General features: G+C 41.2%; 1 protein-coding gene across 1 annotated transcript; it reads left to right on the forward strand.

The window, feature by feature from the left end:
- The first annotated feature begins 55 nt into the window (after positions 1–55).
- adam28 (ADAM metallopeptidase domain 28) lies at positions 56–20169 on the forward strand. Its single transcript, XM_061816684.1, is given in 23 exon segments — positions 56–211; positions 3623–3711; positions 3984–4060; positions 4374–4452; positions 4555–4631; positions 5146–5329; positions 5707–5769; positions 5884–5955; positions 6110–6279; positions 6537–6618; positions 7402–7535; positions 8436–8613; positions 11211–11300; positions 12331–12451; positions 12454–12525; positions 12657–12762; positions 12849–13005; positions 13104–13184; positions 14409–14502; positions 14570–14675; positions 14771–14867; positions 14952–15047; positions 17000–20169. Coding segments are annotated over 23 exon segments (2397 nt in total). The 5' UTR covers positions 56–72; the 3' UTR covers positions 17033–20169.
- The last annotated feature ends 17 nt before the right edge of the window (positions 20170–20186 follow it).

The following is a 20186-nucleotide window of genomic DNA, read 5'->3' on the forward strand; positions in this document are numbered from 1 at the left end:
ACCAGTTGTGAGTTGTGTACTGAGAATTTGTCGTCAATGAGGAAGTAAGCCGCGACGGGACCAGGGCAGCGGATGAAGGCGTGCCTCACCACAGAAACACAACATGCAGGTGGAGGGAAGAAAACTCAATCTGTTGTGTTGCAGCTGACGACAATGACGCGTCAACTTCTACTCGTGGTCCTCATCCTAAATGCTTCTTTCAAGATATCAGGTGAGTCACTGGGTACTGTTACCTCCATTTTGAACTGGCTAATTAATAACTAAAGCAAAGTCCTCGTCTGGTTACGCAAAGCTCCTTGCCTGGCCTGTAAAGTGTCATGCGCTTCCTAAAAAATCTCAAACTACATGAAATTGTACAAACTGTAGATTGGCACATCCCATAAAAAGATAATAGCTGATAGTATTGCTTTTTCTTCATGACTGATGACAGATATGGTAATCAAGCTGTAATTGTAATAACCATTTTTTTAATTCATGAATTTCTGAGCTAAGATTTAGAATTAAATGAACATGAATGTTATTTTATCCTGTCAGGATATGGATGTAAAAAAAAAAACAGTTTCAACAATTTCCTTCTTTTTCGGGAAGTTTCAGTATCACATCGAAATCTTTGTGACCCAAGGAAGTCATTTTTTTTTTCTGAATTGCCCGTATAGGCATCTTTCTTATACAGATTTTGTTCCCATTTTTAAGAGTGGCTACATTTTATTATGTCATGAAACTGTAATGTGCAATTGACGTTTCCATTTGCCAGGTGAGTCATTTTATAATATTTGACGAAGAGAATCCTCTGCCTTTTTTAGTATGATAAATAGAAAAAAAGGAAATGTTATATCTCCAATGTGAGTTGTGAGTGTACTAGATTGTATGACTTCACTTCTGACTTCATTACCAAGTAATAACAACTCAACTAGCTCGAAATGTCGTGGTAACTGAACTTGAATTGCTTGAACTTTTGCCACAGTAAACTGAGACTTGCTATGAATTTCAAGGTTAAGACTTGTAAGTCCCAGTGATGCTGTACAATATTAGATGCTTTTGGAATGTGAGCGGGGGGGGACATTCAAAATTCAAAGGTAGTGAATTTTGTTCATTGTTACTGGAGACTTTTCTTTGAATTACAATACATACTTAGTGCAAACAACACCATGACATCCCAGTTTCGTCAAATGAAATGAATCACTTACGTATGATTTTTTTTCTCATATCATAAAATGGTATCATTCATGGTATCATCATCATTAATAATAATCTTTGTGCATGTACTGATGTAGCGGTAATATATACTGACACGCGTGTCCCGGTTCCTGCAATTGTCAGAACAGAATCCCTCAACTAACTAAAATTCTGTAAATGCTCAATCATGGAATAACATTTTATTAATACTGTTGATAACAGATATTACAGTCTTAAATAAATAAACTATTTCACACTGTTTAACTTAAACATCCATCCATCCATCCATGTTCTTTTACCGCTTATCGTCACAAGGGTCACAGGGAGCACTGGAACCGATCCCAGCTGTCACCCTGAACTGGTTGCAAGCCAATCGCAGGGCACATGGAGACAAACAGCCGCACTCACAATCACACGTAGGGGCAATTTAGAGTCTCCAATTAATCTTGCATGTTTTTGGGATGTGGGAGGAAACCAGAGTACACAGAGAAAACCCATGCATGCGCGGGGAGAACATGCAAACTCCACACAGGTGGGTGTGGGATTGAACCCGGGACCTCAGAACCGTGAGGCCAACGCTTTACCAGCTGACCCACCGTGCCGGCTGTCACGACCCATCGGAACGAAGGTAGGACCCAAATGCAGGATTCGTCAGATGCAAGGTAGTTCGTTGAAAAACGGTTATTATTAGAAGGTTGGGCATCGGGCAGGCAGTCAGGTGCAGCAGCGGTAGTTGGGACGTTGGGCAAAGAGAGCAGGTGAGCGGGCAGGCAGGAGTCGGTACACGGGAGAACAATCAAGGCAGGCAGAAATGTCAAAGGAGTCAGGCTTATGGGGTCGGTCGGAGAACAGGTGAAGGTCGGTACACACGGGTTGACGATCAGGGATACTAGAGTGCTGGAACGGGACATAAACCTCAGCGATCTGGCCCGGAGCAGTCGTCATCGCGGTCATATAAATACACAGGATAATCAGCCCGCATGAGGCGCAGGTGTGCGCCTCCCAAACAGCGCAACCGTGTGGGCACCCGCAAAGCCCGGGCTGGAGCGGCAGGATCATGACACCGGTCAACTTAAACATTTTTTTGCATTAAATATTTGTGCATAAAACATTCGTGTATAGTGCAGTTTATCCACTACAAAACACATCCTTGGTTAAGACTTCAAAAGAAGCATCTGACTCATCTCCAATCTGAAAAATATCCACCGTAGCTACCTCTGCTGCATCGTTGTGGAACTCATCATTGATGACTTGGTCCAGTTCTGGTGCCACCTGCATTCATGAACAGTGATACCATCTTGTCATTCTCTATGCCATCCATGACGTTTGTGAGGAAACATTTTTTGAATCCTAAGAGTCTCGGTTCCCTTTATATCTCATTATTGCTTTGAGGGGAAGGTCCACCGTGCTAACAGCGCACCCTCTTGACCCCATTCGGCTAGAATCTTCCTAGCGTCTGGTCGTGATCAAAACGAGAGCTCAAACTACGTAGAAATGAGCGTAATGAGCACTTTAAAAAAAGGAAGCATTTCAATTGTGTGCGCTATCCCTTTTTTTTTTAAAGGATCATACGTAGTTTCAGCTCACGTTGATTTGCTTCCCGTTTGGCCGCGTCATCGGCCAGAGTGTTGACACATTTCTTTTAAAAGCCTCTGCACAACTAGCCCTTCTCGTCAACATTTTTGTCTTTGTTTAAGTTAAAAGAAACTCAGGAGCAGTCGTTTCTGATGTTCGGCGCAGTCGCAACAAATGTGCTACGCTAACAATCATAAAATGCAAAGCTTCCCCCCACCCCCAGGAGGTCAGCGTTCAGAATGCAGGTTGGTGGGATACATAACCGTAATATATATAATTCTGTAACATAAGACATTGTATATCAGATCGAAATTTATATGTATACCTTTTATTTTTACCACTCTATGTACCTGTATACGACTATACAATGTGATTGTATTTTTTTATTTTTCACCCATACCTAAATATAATGCGCTTTATTGAATTTTTTTAAATATTTTTGGAAAAAATTCCACATTATTTTTGACAAATTATGGTATGAATTTGTTTTTTGACATCTGCCTCACTGCACAAAATAGCAGACGAACCTGTTGATCCCTTTGGCCAAGGGTAGCGTAACTGCATAAACAAAGCGGTATCATACAAGTACTCTAATGACACTGTATATAACTTTGAGAACTCTACTGCCCATATTTAGTACTCAAATATATAATCATTAACGAAGGATGACTCACAGTGGGGGGAGCAATTAGATTTTTTTTTCCATGTGACAATACCAGATTCAAACACCATATAAAACATTTTTTTGTCATACATGATTCTAAATTGAACAATATTGAAACATACTCCACGTTGCAAAATCAAAGGTGGCTAGTTGAGTTTGTGTTTTTATTGTCATCACAAAGTAATGTCAAGTGTTTTACCTCAACAGCCAGCCAAGCTCCTGTCTTTGAAGTCGGAAAGGAATTTGAGCTGGTTCGGACAGTCCGACTTCACTCCGTGAAGAGAAGAGACGCCGGGGTGAGCAAATGCTACAAAAGTGCCATGCAAATCTTCGGCCCCCATAAAATGTGGTGTTTGTTAAAAAACGGGAGATGTTGCTAAGATGCATTTATTGTTTATGCCTCTTTCACTCCATTTTTTCTCATATGCAGTACACATTAGCGAGGTAAAGGTGATAAGATAACACGGTGGCCTTTTGCCTGGTTCTGTAAGTCATGATCGGAACAGAGTGGTAATGTATTTTCTGATTTGTTTTGATGAAGGCAGTGTCGTTTTCCTTCCTTCCTCAGAACCTTAGGCCAGAAACCATTAAGTATGCAATGACCGTGGGAGGAAGAGACATTCAAATGCACTTACAAAAAAACAAGTAAGTGCTCATTTCTGCAAAAGAAAAAAAAGGTGGCTAACATTTCATGTGACATTTGTTTTGCATTTGGAATTGAATGTTAATGCAAGAGCAAGCCTTGAAATGGTTCTTTGCGGTACATAAAACTTGCTGATTGTTGTCTGCTCTCACAACATGAGGAGTTTCACATCCTTTTTATCTTCACTGTATCAAATGCTGTATATTAAAATCTGTGGTGTATTTTACCTGCATAACTCACACATTCCTTCTAGCATTGAAAAACATGATTCTTCACATATGACAGTTAGCGTCATGTTTTCATTTTCATCATTAGTGACTTACTCAGCAAAGCCTACACAGAGACTTTCTACCAAGAAGACGGGACAGAAGTCACAACTTCTCCAAATGACATTGTAAGTCTTTCAGGTTCGGAGCATATCAATGATTCATCAGGAGTTGTAGTGGGAAAGCGTGAACTGACCTAAACAATACTACATGATCATCATCTTTGCCAGGATCACTGCTACTATCACGGAAAGATTGTGAACGAAAGCGATTCGACGGTCAGCATCAGCACTTGTGACGGACTTCGGTAAGACCCGCAATCACTTTTCAACGGAATCACCGACAGTCGTAACATAAGACACAACTTAATTGTTGTTATACTATATTGACACTTTATGGACCAAAGTAAAAGGACGCATGTACACCGACAGGAAGGGAAAAGAGAGGAAAATGTGGCGTTGTCACCCCATTGCATCCGTTACAGCTTCTCCGCTTCTGGCATGACTTTCTATAAGATTAAGAAGTGAGTCTGTAGTGCATGTTCAAAAGGACCCATGGGGTTGAAGTCAGGGTTCTGTGCAGGCCATTGCCTTTGTTCATATTGGTTTAGGCACACTGGTCAGTATGTCATGCTGAAACAGAAAAGGTTCTTTACCAAAAGTGCTTCTGCCAAAGTTGGAAGCATACGATTGTCCAAAATGTTTTAAAGGAAAAAGTTACCTCACACAATTCAGCCAATCCTTTGGCTTGCCTTTATGACGCCGTTGAAGCTTCTGACATTTCTAATTATTATTTATTAATTTGATCTGATTTGATTTTAGGGGATACTTCAGGACAGCAGCCCAGAGGTATTTGATCGAGCCCCTCACCGGTGATGATGAGGGCGATCACGCCGTGATAAAGTTCAATGTGGACGACTACACGCCCGCGGTCTGCGGTGTCACGAACACTACATGGAGCACAGATTTCGAGCCCCCAACGAGCCGCAGTCGCTCCAGATCAGCGGTTCGACAAAGCACTTTCATGACGCTTCCATGCATGGCATCGGCTGCCATATTAGCTGGAATTCGAAAAAAAAAAATTGCATTACTGTCTAATCCTGCATGTGAACCAAGGACAGATGTTGGATTTCAGAGTTGTCAGAACCACAGAGATTTATTGATTGATTTGTAGGCACAGGTCACAGTTGAGATCACCTTCAAATTCTGTGCATTTGTAACAGTACTCATCAGTACGTGTTTCTGTCCTTTGTCCGTTGAACTCATGAAATTGTTTTCTCAGAACTTCCATGACTTTAGCTGACCTTTTTATTAGTACATTGATAGAAATCTTCCGCCGCTAGCACAAAGACACACACTCAGACGTTTTAAATTGTCTTTCAGGGTATATCTATTGTTCAGCAACAGAAATACATCGAGCTCTACCTCGTTGCTGATAACCGTGAGGTAGGACCACACATGCGGTTACTTGGAATACTTAGAAGCTAAAATTCTTGTTGTTTTGAGTCCATCTCATCTTTTTATTTGACCGCCAGTCGAACGTATATTTTGTGGTTTCAGTACCTGAAGATGAAGCGGGACCAAACAGAGTTGAGGAAGAGGATATTTGAAATAGTCAACTTTGTCAACATGGTGAGTCAATGCTAATTCAAACAATGAGCAGTTTTGATGACATTCTTTGACCGTTTATTGCCTTGTTTTGCAACCCGGGGGCTCAGGATGTACAAACTGTACGAACAAGTATATTCTTGTGATTCTGGCAACCTGATTTTGCTGTTGCGTGCAGGTGTACAAGCCTCTGAGGACCTTCATTGCGCTTGTTGGGCTGGAGATCTGGTCCAGTGGTGACTTGATCTCTATCACTCCTCCAGCTGGAAATAATCTAAATGCTTTCATGACGTGGAGAAATTCTGTGCTGGTCAAGAGGAAAAAACACGACAATGCGCATCTTATCAGGTGTGAATTCTTTCCAATGATCCAATTCATACGTTTTGTTGGGTTATCTTCTGAGTCAGGCAATCAAAGAGTCCAAAAGACCTGTAACACACACACAGACTCATTATTTTTGCACACTTTTTTTTTCGCAAACAGCTGAAGTTAATTCAATGAATACAGGACAAAATGGAGATCATTTATTTTTTTTTTTTTGTGACAAGGACAAGTTGCTTTTGCAGTCCCACCATCTATTCACAATGTTTCCTTTTCCTTTTCAGCGGGATTGACTTTGAGGGAGCAACCGTGGGGCTGGCGTATATCGGGACGCTCTGTTCGGATCATTCTGTCGGTGTAGTGCAGGTGAACTACTATACCAAATACAGTAGGGTGTACAATATGTTTTCAATACTTGGAGGGCATGTGGTGATTGCAACCTCTGACTGACCTGACCAGAGGATCAAAAGATGTCAGAGAGGATTTCGCATGCATGATCATCGCAAAAGACAAAGAAATAAATTAATTGAGTCCATACATAAATTATGCAAACTGGCGTGCACAGAAACACAAAGACCCTCAAATGTTGCCCTTGTTCATCATGCAAAACTGAAGCAGTGCTTGTAGTATAATTCTGCTCTGCTTTTAATCATAAATGCAAGTTCACAATAGGAATTTTTTCCCAGATAATAAATAATTACTTGTCACAGTATTGCTGTGTACAGTGCTATTGGCATAAATCCAGATATTTAAAAAAAAAGGGGGGGGTGGAAGGGTGAATCATTGCTCTAAAAACACCATCTCAAAGTTGTTACGGCAGATGTGTTTTCTGTGAAGTTTAAATCTTAAATCTTAAATGAGCTAAATTCTGAGTAGTAGTTTTGCATTTAAAATGTATTTAGAGCTTCGAAAATGTGCAAAAATAGATGCAAAATGATTTCACATTTAACCAAAACTCCCACACTTGCATGTGTACAGCAAGATTTTGTTTTAGGAAGGTGCTATTTCTCATTAGTTTTGCGAAAGTCAAGCTGAAAACTTACAAAAACATAAAGTCATTGTGGTTCAAATAATGGGGAACAAGGCAGATTGAGGAAACTCACTTCCTGACGTTGAGGTTCTTTAGAAAATGACGCCTGTCTTTCACAGGACCACAATAATCGCGCCATTGCTGTAGGGGCCACGCTGGCCCACGAGATGGGCCACAATCTCGGCATGAATCACGACGACTCCAGCGCTTGTGCCTGCTCCGGCGATAGCTGCATTATGGCTGCAGCCCTCAGGTAAGGAAGCAGTGCAGGTTCATACATTTTTCCACCTGCCAAGTATACGTATGTACTCTAATGTCTCCCACGGATGCACACAAATTAATCCACGTTTTTCTCTTGTACTATAACAGTTTTACACAGCACGCAGAACCTCAGCAACTTTTACACACATTGTAATCACTTTGCTGAGAAATACAAGGCAAGAAGCTTTTGATATTAACAAAGACATGAGCGTACTAACTCAAAAATAGCTACATGTAATAACCATGTTCCAGGACACAGTGTCTAAATCCAGCCATCTCCAGTGGAGAAAAGTGATTTTTCAGGTGGTGATACTGCTCCTGGCTTCTTTCTATGAGCTTTTTATAAGTCACCCCAGCATATGTTCAGGATCATATTTTGATGAAGCTATGAAAATGACTGAATAGTCTCGGGAAATACAATATATGTTATTTTTAGGTCTCCAAAGCAGATAGCCTCTACATCTCTGTTGTGCCTAGAATGCTCTTAAATGTAGCGAATGTTACAAAAGGTAATGAAACATGCGTATTCACCAACAATCTTTCCGCTAAATTCACACCTTTGGCTAATTTGAATGCTCCAATTCACTTGCTATTTTTCACATGGGAGGAAGTCAAAGGACCTGAAGGAAATGCATGCAAGCACCCGGAGAGCATACAAAATACACATAGACAACAAAGACGGGTTTCAAACCGGAACCTCTTACCTTGAGACCAATGTGCGGCTTAGCTTAAACACTTCGACACATTCATCTAGTTTCTGCGCTCTCCTGGCAAACGCTTGGTTGTCAGCGTCATATCCAATGGCATGAGCACCGATGCCTTCCGTGATGGAAAAAGGCAAGGACACAAATGGACCTCTGATTCACGCCATAGTTGCCTTCCACTCCACCAGCTGGGACATCCCTCGCGCCTTCAGTAGCTGCAGCAGCAGTAACTACGAAAGATATCTGACCCAGCGCAGCCCAAGCTGTCTGCTGGACAAGCCAGACTACATGAGTCTGGTGGTGCCCTCTGTCTGTGGAAATGGTTTTGTGGAGAAGGGAGAGCAATGCGACTGTGGCACTGAAAAGGTAAATGCACACACGGAGTTAGTTTGAATTTGTTCATACAGTACCATTACAAGTGACATGCCAATTCAACCCACGCCAGCGCCACAAGAGGTATATTTCAAAGCCGATCTTTTAGGTTTTCCCTTCCAATGTGGGCCAGACGATCAACTAGCACATCGACAACATCTTGCAAGGTTTGCTGCCATCATAACAACCTGGCACCTTGTCACAATGCCATCTGATATCTGCTATGATCAGATTTTGAATGATAAGACCCAATTCTGATCTGATAAACATCCAAATTGTACCACTTGAACTATGCAATTTACATGCATACTGAATTGGTGGGCCGTGGCCCAAAAAAGGGTCACAGTAAAAAAAAAAAAAAAAAAGGATACGTATTCTTATTTTGATTTTTTTTAGTTAAGTCTCGTGGCATACATACTATGTTCCCACAACGCATGGAACATTAAGCAACCGGAAATGCAGCTGCCTCACAATTTAGCAACTAACTTACTCTACAAACAAATAAAGTACAGCTCAGCTGGCGAATGACACGGCAAGCAGAAGTTTTTGGGCAGTAAATATGATCAAACTCATTTGGAAATACAAAAAAGGATCCATGTATTTTCAGAGGCATGTTCTTTATTGTTCTCTAAAAGTGGATCCCAACTTTGCAACAATTAGAAAATGTGAGTCCAAGCATGACGGTGGAGAACCACTGATCTAGATGTTATCCAGGTCTAGGGTGCAGCTGTAGAAAAGGAGTAGCTTCTCTGGGGGGGATTTTGCAACAGTGTTGGGATGTTGCGTTCCTAAAATAAGGTGGAGCACATTGCTTCGCTTGTCTGAGAATCAAACCCCACACCCCCTCTCCCTCCCACCCCTTAGAAACCCTCAGGAGTCTGACATGAACAAACACATTTCCAAATGATTCGTCATTCGCTTTGGCTATTTTAATATGAGTGTTACTGTGATGAGAAGTCTCTTTGACGTTCTCAGGCCTAAATGAACTAACAATTGTGATTCAGTTCCATAACACAGTTACAAACATCATTCAACATCGACGAATTCTCTAAACTTACAAATGACATGAGTCAATATTTTTTTTCTTTAAAAAGGCAGAATTTTAATAATATTCTATTTGGTGGTTATCTAGTGTCTGGCCGCTGGCTAATTTTTTTTTAATTGCATTTGAAGGTTTGAAGTCCAGTTTAAAACCCCAATGGCGTTATTGGAACTGGAATTTTTGTTATTTTTAATTTTTGTATGAACCACTTTAAAAAAGGTATATAGTAGTAGTAAAAAATGTGAAAACGCAGACAGAGACATTTTTAAGCATTAATGTATGGATGGAATGATTGTTTATTTTTTTGACTGATAGCATCTAAATGTTGTCAAAAAAATCAGGGTGATCTGTTGCTTCTTGGGTCTTTGTTTTCCACATTGTCTTGTTTGCACAAGAAATGTGGGTACATGATGTATGATGAAAATTGATAACTGTCTGAGCCTGCACATTCCAGTGGAATTTATGGTAAATTGCAAACGTGTTCGGCTTTGTTTCTTATTTGTACTTCGACTGATAAGTCCTCAGGTTGTTATCAGCTGAGGGTAAAGGCTCCTTCACACCATGACGTTCTGGTCAACGTTCTCTGAACATCTCAATCGTTCTATTTTTCAGCGTTCTCAAATGAGGATGACACATCTGGCATGTGATTAGCGTGTGGCTAACACACAAGAAGCATGCAACAGCAACCAAATAAGATACCCCCTAAAAACCATTAGCGTGTGCTACCGTGTCATGCGACAAGCGATTTGTCAAGGTTAGACAAGCGTGTTGAGCATGTGACGAACAGGTGAATAACGACAGAATAACGTTTTGCTGGCGTGTAATTTTTACAGTGGAACGGGAACGAAAACGTTGGAAATATCATAGTCACTTCAGTTGTTCTCGTGAGTTTGAACAGTCAGCATCATGCCGCCTAGACGAAAAAAAGGTGGGGTGCGGACTTCGGCAACTACCGCTGCAAGTAAGAATACAAAGCCTCTTTCACTAGCAATGTCTTTGGAGGAAAAAGAACACCATGAGGAAGAGCACGTCCGAGAAGTAACACACCATGTGACACCCCCTGGAGACCCTAAACACCATGAAAACCCGAGTGATGACGGTCCCACGGTAACAAACGATAAGTAACAACCAAGTAACGCTTGAGTAACGAGTGGCTAACGATAGCCAAACGCGTGCAACGCTCGGCGAACGTTAGTAAAACGTTCTTGAACATTCTGCAGCGTTTAAAAGTAAACGTTTATGAACGCTGGTCTCGGTGAGAACTTTTGTGCATGTTCAAAACTATTTTTCCGGACCGGCGTTCTCCGCTGATTCCCAGCGATCATTGACGTTCACTAGCGTTCAAATAACGCTCTTCTGGCGCTATCCCGGCGACCATGGGCGACAACCAACGTTTCCTCAAACGCTATAGAACGCTGACCAGAACGTCATGCTGATGAGGCCTTAAACGAGAAAGACTATTACAACCTTAATTGTCCTATTTTTGCATCAAAAGCGACGTGAACAGTACCTCCAATCCAATAATGATGGCACCAATGTTTTTTCACAGGAGTGCACCAACCCGTGTTGCAACGCAACCACTTGCACCTTAAGTGAGGGCTCCCAGTGTGGTGCAGGGGAATGCTGTGACGAGTGCAAGGTGAGCAATGTTGCCGTAAAATCAATGTAGGTCAAGTATATCTTGCGCTCTGGCCATTTAGTGGGCTACAATGAAAGCAAACTTTAGCCGTTACACAGTAGCTGTATATGAAAACCTTTGACCTAGGTGCATCTTTTTTTTTTCATGGTGTCATATGTAACTATTCTTCCCATTTTCCACAAGACTGTGTATGTGCGTGTGCATTTGAATCAAGAGACACGATAACCATTACTTAAAAGTTCATATTGTATTTTTAAAACTGCAGATTTTATTGCTGTTGTGATTGCCCAATCGGAATATCAAAAGCAAGCAATGTTTTCAGGTGTTAAAGGCTTAATCATGTTCCTCGATCTGCATGCTGGGCTACAAAAATCCAAAGTCCATCCATTTTCTAGACAGCTTTTCCTCATTAGGGTCGCAGGCAAAGGAAGTACACCCTCAACACTGACATCAACCAATCATAATTCCAAACAAAGTCACAGAAAATCAAACAACAGCAAATCATACTTAGTGGTTCTTGTATTTCCTATGTTCTGTGAACGTTACCAGACAAATGGTTCACTATTCTGTGCTTCACTGGATATATACCTTAACACCTCTAACAAAAAGTTATGATGTGGCAGAGGCTTAATGCTTTTGTTTTAACATTTATTAAAAGTAGTCCTTTCATGCGTTGTCTTTTCTGTACAAATCCCTTGAAGGAAAAACAGTGCACACCCTGCTTTGACACATGCTAGCAATAGTCATGTTAATACACATCAACTGCATGTCATTCCAGCGTTAGTCTAGAATACTTCCACCGAGGCCACACTATATTGAACATGCCCGTCTGACGTACTGCATTCGACTCCCAAAACCGCAACCAAATTGTTCCTCCCCGGCCCTGAAGGCAGGCGCGACTCTAGTCGTTGAATCTTCTTGATCACTGCCGTTGCCACAATCCAAGTGGTCCCGAAAAGAGAAAGGAGAAACTAAAATGTTGCACCCATGTGTCCTAATCAAAGAGCAATCGGCCCTGTTCTCTCGGCAGATATTACCGCGATCCTGGGAGTGTCGGAGCAAGCGGGACGAGTGTGACTTAGCAGAATACTGTGATGGGGAAAGCGCCACCTGTCCTGAGGATGTATTCAATGTAAATGGCTTACCGTGCCAGAAGGTTCTGGTTACTGTTACAATGGCCACTGTCCAAAAAGATCAGACCAGTGCATCAAAATGTATGGCCCAAGTAAGTGTCAATGTTCCTTGCCTTATTATCCGCAAGTTCTGACTGAACTGAACATTGAAAAGGAAATTGGGATTTCATGAACAGTCAAATCAGCAGAGATCAAACAAACTGCCAACCTTCTGTGTTGTTAGGTGCCATTGATGCCCGTTCTTTCTGCTACAACCAGAACACCAGAGGAACTTACTATGCCTTCTGCAGACGGCCCTCAAATGACAGACACATCCCTTGCCAGCAAGAGTGAGTTGTTTGCCTTCTTTAACAGAATCAGATGGCACAAGCTCATGTGTGTCACGCATACCGGTACATGTTTTACGCCCCCGCAGAGATGTGTTTTGCGGGAAGCTCTTCTGTCACAATGGAAACGAGAGCCCAAACTACGGTCGCATGGTGAGGTTTGGTGACTGCAAAGCAGCTTTCTTTGCAGAATACACGAAAGACTACGGGCAGGTGGACACCGGGACCAAATGTGGGGACGGAAAGGTGATGGGTGCCATCAGTTTTTCATTACTTGACTTTTAAAGTAGTCTCTTTTAAGAATTCACATCTTCGGTCTCTAACGTGATAGTCTTGTTTGTCAGGTGTGCAGCGGAAATCAGTGTGTGAATCTTCCATCTGCTTACAGAAACACAAACTGTTCAGCAAAATGTCCTGGCCATGCGGTAGGTACTCAAAGAACTACAGTATATTGTATATTTAGGGCCTTTGTGTCAAATTTGTCAAACTGTGATTGTTGCCCTACTGTGGCAGGTTATAATGGTGAAACCACATTCAGGTACAATGTAGAACTCAGATATATGAAAAGAACCCAAACCACCACCAAAATAAAACCTTTACCTTCTTCTTCTTTTCCTTTCGGCTTGTCCCGTTAGGGGTGGCCACAGCGTGTCATCTTTTGAAAATAAAACCTTTACCAAATGTACAAATAATGTTTTGAGGAGTATTTTTTTTCTTTTTTTCTTTCTTAACTGGTATATGAACTAACAGCACATTATATCTGTGGAGGAGATTTCGAGCAACTGTCAAGTCTAAAAAGGTAACTGCTAAATCCAAAACCAATATGACCCACCGCTCCCATCAACGAATGAATTTGGGGCGGTAAAATTTTACATCAGAACAGTCTCACGACACACCATCAAACAAGAAAAAAGTATATACAGGATATATTGTTACAGTTTAATGTTTCAGTTTCTCCAGTGTACTCGGTGCGAAATCTGGGCCTGTTTACTTGTTATTCAGTTGTATGAATAGCAAAAGGCAAATAGACATCTTAATTGTTTTTCCTGCCATCTAGTGGAAGAATAAATATTCTCCATGTCATCGTGGATAGTTACCACAGATAGATGATTGTGCTTAGGATCTAAATAATGAACTTGTTGTTCTTGTTGTTGTTGCTGCTGCACACGTGACAATGCCCTGCGGCATGCTGGTCAGGAATCACTGATGGTAGATCCAATAGATATTTTATTCATCCTGTGAAGAAATATTGTTTTGGTGATGAGCAAATTTTTCATTGTTAAATTTGCACACAACCCTGCTCTTCTCCGCGCTTCTACCCAAATAATCCAGTTTCACTTCTTTTACCATGGCCTAAACATGTGGTTTCTGCGACATGGCTCAGTCCATCTTGCACATCTGTGATATTGGTGTTTGTTTTATGTCCTGTTCTGTTATGTTATGGCTGGAGTGCAGTGATAGAAAAGTGTGATTAAATGTGTTGTTGTGGTTTTACTGTTAATGAATCGGGATTACCGTGTGCGGGCCCTGCTAATACTAAATCAAGTTCCTTCCTACATGTATTTCATACAGTATGGACACCATTGAGCTTTTTTTTTTCTCTTTCTCTCTCTCTCTCTCACGACGCTCTTTTGCTTTCAATTTCTCAGGTGTGTAATCACAGAAGTGAATGTCAGTGTGAGCCAGGCTGGTTGCCTCCTTCATGCAGTTCCAAGGACAAGGAGTTTAGCTCTCTTTCCAACGGTACCTGCAGTTACTTATTAGAGGGGGAAATGATGTAAAGCTTGCGCTGATGCATATGGACATGCAGGAGCGGTCACTGCCATCGCCGTGACAATTTCACTTGTGATTCTGGGGATTATTGCTGCTGTGGTGGGCGTCGTCTGGAAAAAACGTCAGAGCTCCACGTTACCAACGTAACTTCCCATCAAATATTTTAGTGAACACAACTTGTCACTGTCAAAACAGCTTTGTGCAGCCAACAGGATAAAATGTCATTTTTATATTGCAGTACACAGAAAGTAAGGAAGGAGCCAGCAGTGGACAGATCTGCTTTCCGTTTTGACAGCGCACCAGTTGGTCACCGTCCACCCACACAAGTGTCGCAGGTAACATTGAAATGTGCTGTTTCATAAATGACCGGGTACTATGTAAGACTTCATTATCATCTATTTAATCTTTGATCATTGGAGGCTGCAAGACTAAAACCCAAAGGAGCTCCACCCCCTCCTCCAACAGCATTAAATAGAGCAAATCCCTCAGGCAACAACTACACAGCAGCTCGCCAGGCAAGTCACCCTTTTGGTTCTTTCACTTAAAGGGCTCCTGTCATGAAATGGATGATTTTTAGTACGTTATTAAAGAAAAAAACATCAGCCGATATGGGCCATGCGTTTTTTCACCACAAAACATGATTTTGATGTATACAGCTTTTTGTAACTCCCGCCATGAAAATCCTCTAGAGGGATTTCTTTTCATGAAGAAGCAGGAAGTGACATAAAGGACAGCGGCGCCCCCTCGTGGACTCATTTGTTTCCATTAGTTTTACCTCCGGGACAGTAGCTCGTTGTTCCTTCGTGTTAGCCAAAATGCCGGCTCATTGCATTGCTGGACATTGCTTGAACACTCGGGAGAATGGATTTTGCCTTCATAAGTTTGCAAGAGACCCGGTTCGTTGTGAAAAATGGATTACACGGGTGCAGAGGACAAGAGCTTCGTGGGTTCCAAATAACACGTAGGCAGTAATGTGCCCCGGCTCGACGGTGTTCAACAAGTACTGCAGTGGCTTTAGCATCCCCCTAAAAGCAGCACGGCTCGGCTCCATTATATGCCACCACGGCGCCAAAAATCAGCCACACCTGCTGAGGCACCGCGTTCAATAGTCACTGCTTCTGCGAAGGCTGCGCGTCGGGCTCTGGGGACGGGAGCGGCTCTGAAGAACCCAACCGAGAATGCCACACTCAGCTGTGTGCGCGCATAAAGCGCCCCAGCTTGACTGTGTTGCTCAGTACTGCGGCGTCTGTGAACACCCCCCTAAAGCAGGACGGTCGGCTCTGTCATAAACCACAACAGCCGGCTCATCCATGATGGCTCATCTCCGCAGCGGAAGTGGATCGGGCGGGGATGCGGTTTGGCCGTGATCACATATCATCTGAATATGGCTCGAAACAATAGTATACTATTGCCCCGGTAACTTCACTCGGTTGTGTGGTGTTCTCCTTTTCGAAAAGAGCTTCAGTGTCAGAAGGGGCCGGTTTGTCTCCCATAGTTAGGGTGAACCGCGTGTTTTCTTTTGCGAATGTCTGGGTGACGTCACTTACAGAGGATGCAGCCAATATAGCGACCACTTGGATATCGTAGAATGACATTTCTGCAACTTTGCGCATGGATGAGCGCTCTCCGCTCACATTTATTTTTTCGTATGGACATTGAAGTGAATAATGTTATATGTATTTTTAATTAAAATATCTATTTTAGAATGTTTATAGGCATGACACTTGGGCTTTAATCCTTTAAATGAATCAATAAGTCATCAAAGGTCCCAATCTCCTAAATTCCATGGCTCAGCGACCACCACCAAGATGGGTGCTTTTTCTTTTAACAAAGTAGTATTGAAGTCTAACTTGTACAAAAGTTCCAACACCAGCTTTGTTGTTCTACTGCACTTCAATACAAATACAAATTGCAAGTTACAGCACCAAACAAATAACAGAGTATGAATACTAAAATAGTGATTATGATCTTTTTTCAATTTACTCACAAATTGACTTACGCAATGTGAAATGTGGGCCCGTTTCATTCAAGACAAAATTGATATACCTGTATATTGTTTCAAATAAATTATGTGGATTTGGATAATTTCTTGCGTCACCCTTAACGATTTCTCAGACCGGTTGGCAATCACTGCATTATGACATCAATTGACTTGCCAACGCCAACATTCATGTTACTGTTTGTTCGTCCTTTAGCCTGCTAACTAGCAGCTGAATACACAAAGTTGAAATACAATAGTCCACCATACACAATTCACTTGTGGGCTATGTGCTACTCAATTTATCTAGATACAATCTAGTTATTGTATATCGGGTCAGTGGCAGCATTGCTCGAATATATTCATAACACAGACATGATATTGGGTCATACGTGATGGGACAGTGGGAATAAGACTATTCTAATGATAAATGTTCAACAATTGTCATACATTGTGTGCTGTAAGTCATTTTCTTTCTTTGCCCAAAAGGCATTAAGGCCAGTACCTCCACCAAAGGTCTAATGGCAGACACCGCAAAACTCCAAGAAGGACGAAAACCTGAGGGAAAAACCCACTTTTTACCTGGATCACAATCATTTTTATGGAGCTTCTCACTGCAGTGCAGTCTGAGGCACAGAGGAGCTAAATGGTCTACAGAGTTGAACAATGAGAACTCAGGACTAGGGAAGACTAAGACAGGGACCTCTCAAATGTGCCATTTAATCTCTCTCTTTGTTTGTGTATGTGTGTCAAATCAATTTATCTCTTTACTTACCAGTGACTTTACTTATTAAAGTGTATTGTGTAGTTGCAATAAGATTTTGTGTAGAGTTTGTATTTTTGTAACTCTAGACATTTGTACTGAATGTAAATTCAACAATGTTTCTGCATACCATAATTTAGGAGTTAGGAGCAATGGATTATCACAGCCTTTGACTGTTTTCATTGATCAAATCACTCTCAGGTTTAGGTATAAAAATGTTTAATTGTTGCAATTATTATCTTGCATCAGCATTTGGTAAAAATGCTGGAACGTATTTTATTGCGTTAACGTGAGCTCATATGGTTCAAAAAGAATTCAGAGGATGGTTCACAAAGCTGATGGAGTGCAAAACAAAAAGTAAAAACAGCATTTCGTGGGACCACATCTCCGCCAGATTTACCGACTTGTACTCAAGTATTATTGCAGTCATTTGGAGACTGCAAGGTATGGCACCAAGTGAACGTGGCATCTGTACTTATAAGCAGTCGTTTTAGATTTGTTTGGGCAAAGAGAAATGGGATGAATTCATTCTCCACACAGAGAGCCACCTTAAGAATTGCATTTCACACACTGTGCTTTGGACGTATGTACTCCATGAGTGCATTTTACTCATTTTATTGGTGATATTGAAATGGTATTGCAAGGCAATAATTTTTTTTTAATCCAGTTGGTTTCCAATTTCTTCTAGATCTGCCAGTCTGCTAATAAGTTCTACAGCTTTATACAAATACTAGATGGGGATTAACCCCATTGAGAAACGTTGTGCTGTCTTCGGTACTAATTGCTAAATTTGACACACACTTCATTATAAACCCTCATATATATATATATATGCGTGTGTGTGTGCTTTATATGGTCATTTCTGAATTCAAACCAATGCCATTGAAAAAAAAAAAAAGCAACCAAACAACGTTGGGTGCAGCTCACTAATTACCTTACCTTAGCTCAAACCCATACGATGTCACAATGAAGTAACACAACCATTTGGTAGTGACTAATTTATGAGGTCAGTGTTCAGCCATAGATCATGACTCTGTTAGTATGACTTGCACTTCCTTTCCTTAGTTCGGGATTGAAAATAGCTTTTTTCTTTGCGCCTCTGCCAGTGTGCGTGACAAATGAATGGGTGCAGAATAAAAAGCCTGGAAAAAAAAGCAGCACAATGAAAGGTGAACAGTACAAAGCAGAGCAAACAGTGTGACATGAGCGGTTTAGTGGTATATCGAGTCACAAACCAAGTCGGTCGGCCATATTCACTCGGCATTACCGTTAAATTTGTGTGAAAAACCCAGGTAAAATAATCGAACAAATTTGTGTAGTCTAGCGTACTCCTTTGTAAAACTGCAACGCTATGGTGCACACTAAGACAAACAGATATTAAATAACCAGACAAATGAAGTAAAACCCAGGATTTTATTTGTATTTTATTTGCAGTGATACATGTATGTATAAGATTCCATGGTCTTGCATGATAACTATGGAACACTTTTTAACCCTACTAAGATTCTTTATAAGCAGTATTTATTTTTTCATCATTCTGCAAAATATGTACAGTATAAGACCAAAAAGGCCAGTATACCATGCGGATAACCCAATCGAGCCTTACCTTAAAAAAAAAAAAACACTACATGGACAATTTTAACTTAGACCTCAGTTCTTTGGATGTTTACTGAAATGTTATGAAGGTAAGAGCAAAGTACAATACTTGATGTAAGAACTTGTATTGGATGTAATGTTACATGGCTTGACTCTGTTTGCCATCCACACACATACAGATATTCAAGTGGCACAATTGCAAACAGAATATTAAAATTAGGAACAATTCATATTAAGCTAAGTAACGCTTTCGTTCCCCACATGACTGAAGTGCCAGAAAGCAAGCATTGAGTATATGACAGCACCAGTTGAAATGTGAGAGGAGGTTCTGGGCCACATATCTGCAAAAGAATTCTGAAGTATCTTATGTACAGTAAAGTAGAATGAAATATCCCTAAAAACAAGATATTTTTTGTTGTCGTCGTTGTTTTCCCTTTTTAAAAAAAAACAAATATTGCACATACGAGTGGCCCAACCCCTCCTCCGTTGTTGCTCGAGTAAAAGGTAAAAGCAAGTTTTAAAGGGTTGTCGGGTGCCCAGTAAAGATAGGTGAAGGTGCTCGCAGCAAAAGCGGGAGCCAAGCCACAGGAAAACATCACAAACACCTGCAAATCACAGCGACTATCAAGTGGCTAGTAAAAAGGAATAGACGCCAGGCAGCCAATGAGCGAGCCCGAAAGGACTTCAGTACTACAGTACCGGTACTGCTAAGCCTTGCCAGAAGTCCACAAATGAACATCAGTCTACTGTGTCTCCAACTGCACTCAGTTAGAAGTCTTAATTCAACACAGTAGTCACAATTTCTTTAAAAAAAAAAAAAAAAAAAAGCCTGCACGCACATATCTGCATACTGTATAATTAACAGTAAATGGAGACAGTTATACAGCTTTAGTAAAACAACAATATGACCTACAAACGTGTTTAACAATAACGCAGCAGTGTAAACCGCTGTATTTCCTTGAAATACTGAATTTTGAGTCCATTTTTCCAGAGCGAGAATACCCAATGGCTACTCGGTTTCTTTGGGCATATCTGTCCTCTTTTTTTTTTTCCAACCGGTTTTTGGATAAAGTTTGTTGATGTGCTTCCATCCGGGATGGTGACGAACGAAGCAAGGCGTGCTGTGCGGTACCGTTCTGTACTGCAGAGTCCATAAATTGGTTTCGGTGAAAGCAAATGTCTGAGCTGCCGTCACGTGAACAACTATTAGGCCTACGGCACAAAAAGCATCTATCTTCATTTTAAAATGGTTTCATTCACAAAAGGTAATACAGGACAGTGTTAATCAGAGAGAACAAAATACTTCCCACACGTTTG

Source organism: Syngnathoides biaculeatus, chromosome 4 (genome assembly GCF_019802595.1).
Source record: "Syngnathoides biaculeatus isolate LvHL_M chromosome 4, ASM1980259v1, whole genome shotgun sequence".
NCBI classification, from domain to species: Eukaryota; Metazoa; Chordata; class Actinopteri; order Syngnathiformes; family Syngnathidae; genus Syngnathoides; species Syngnathoides biaculeatus.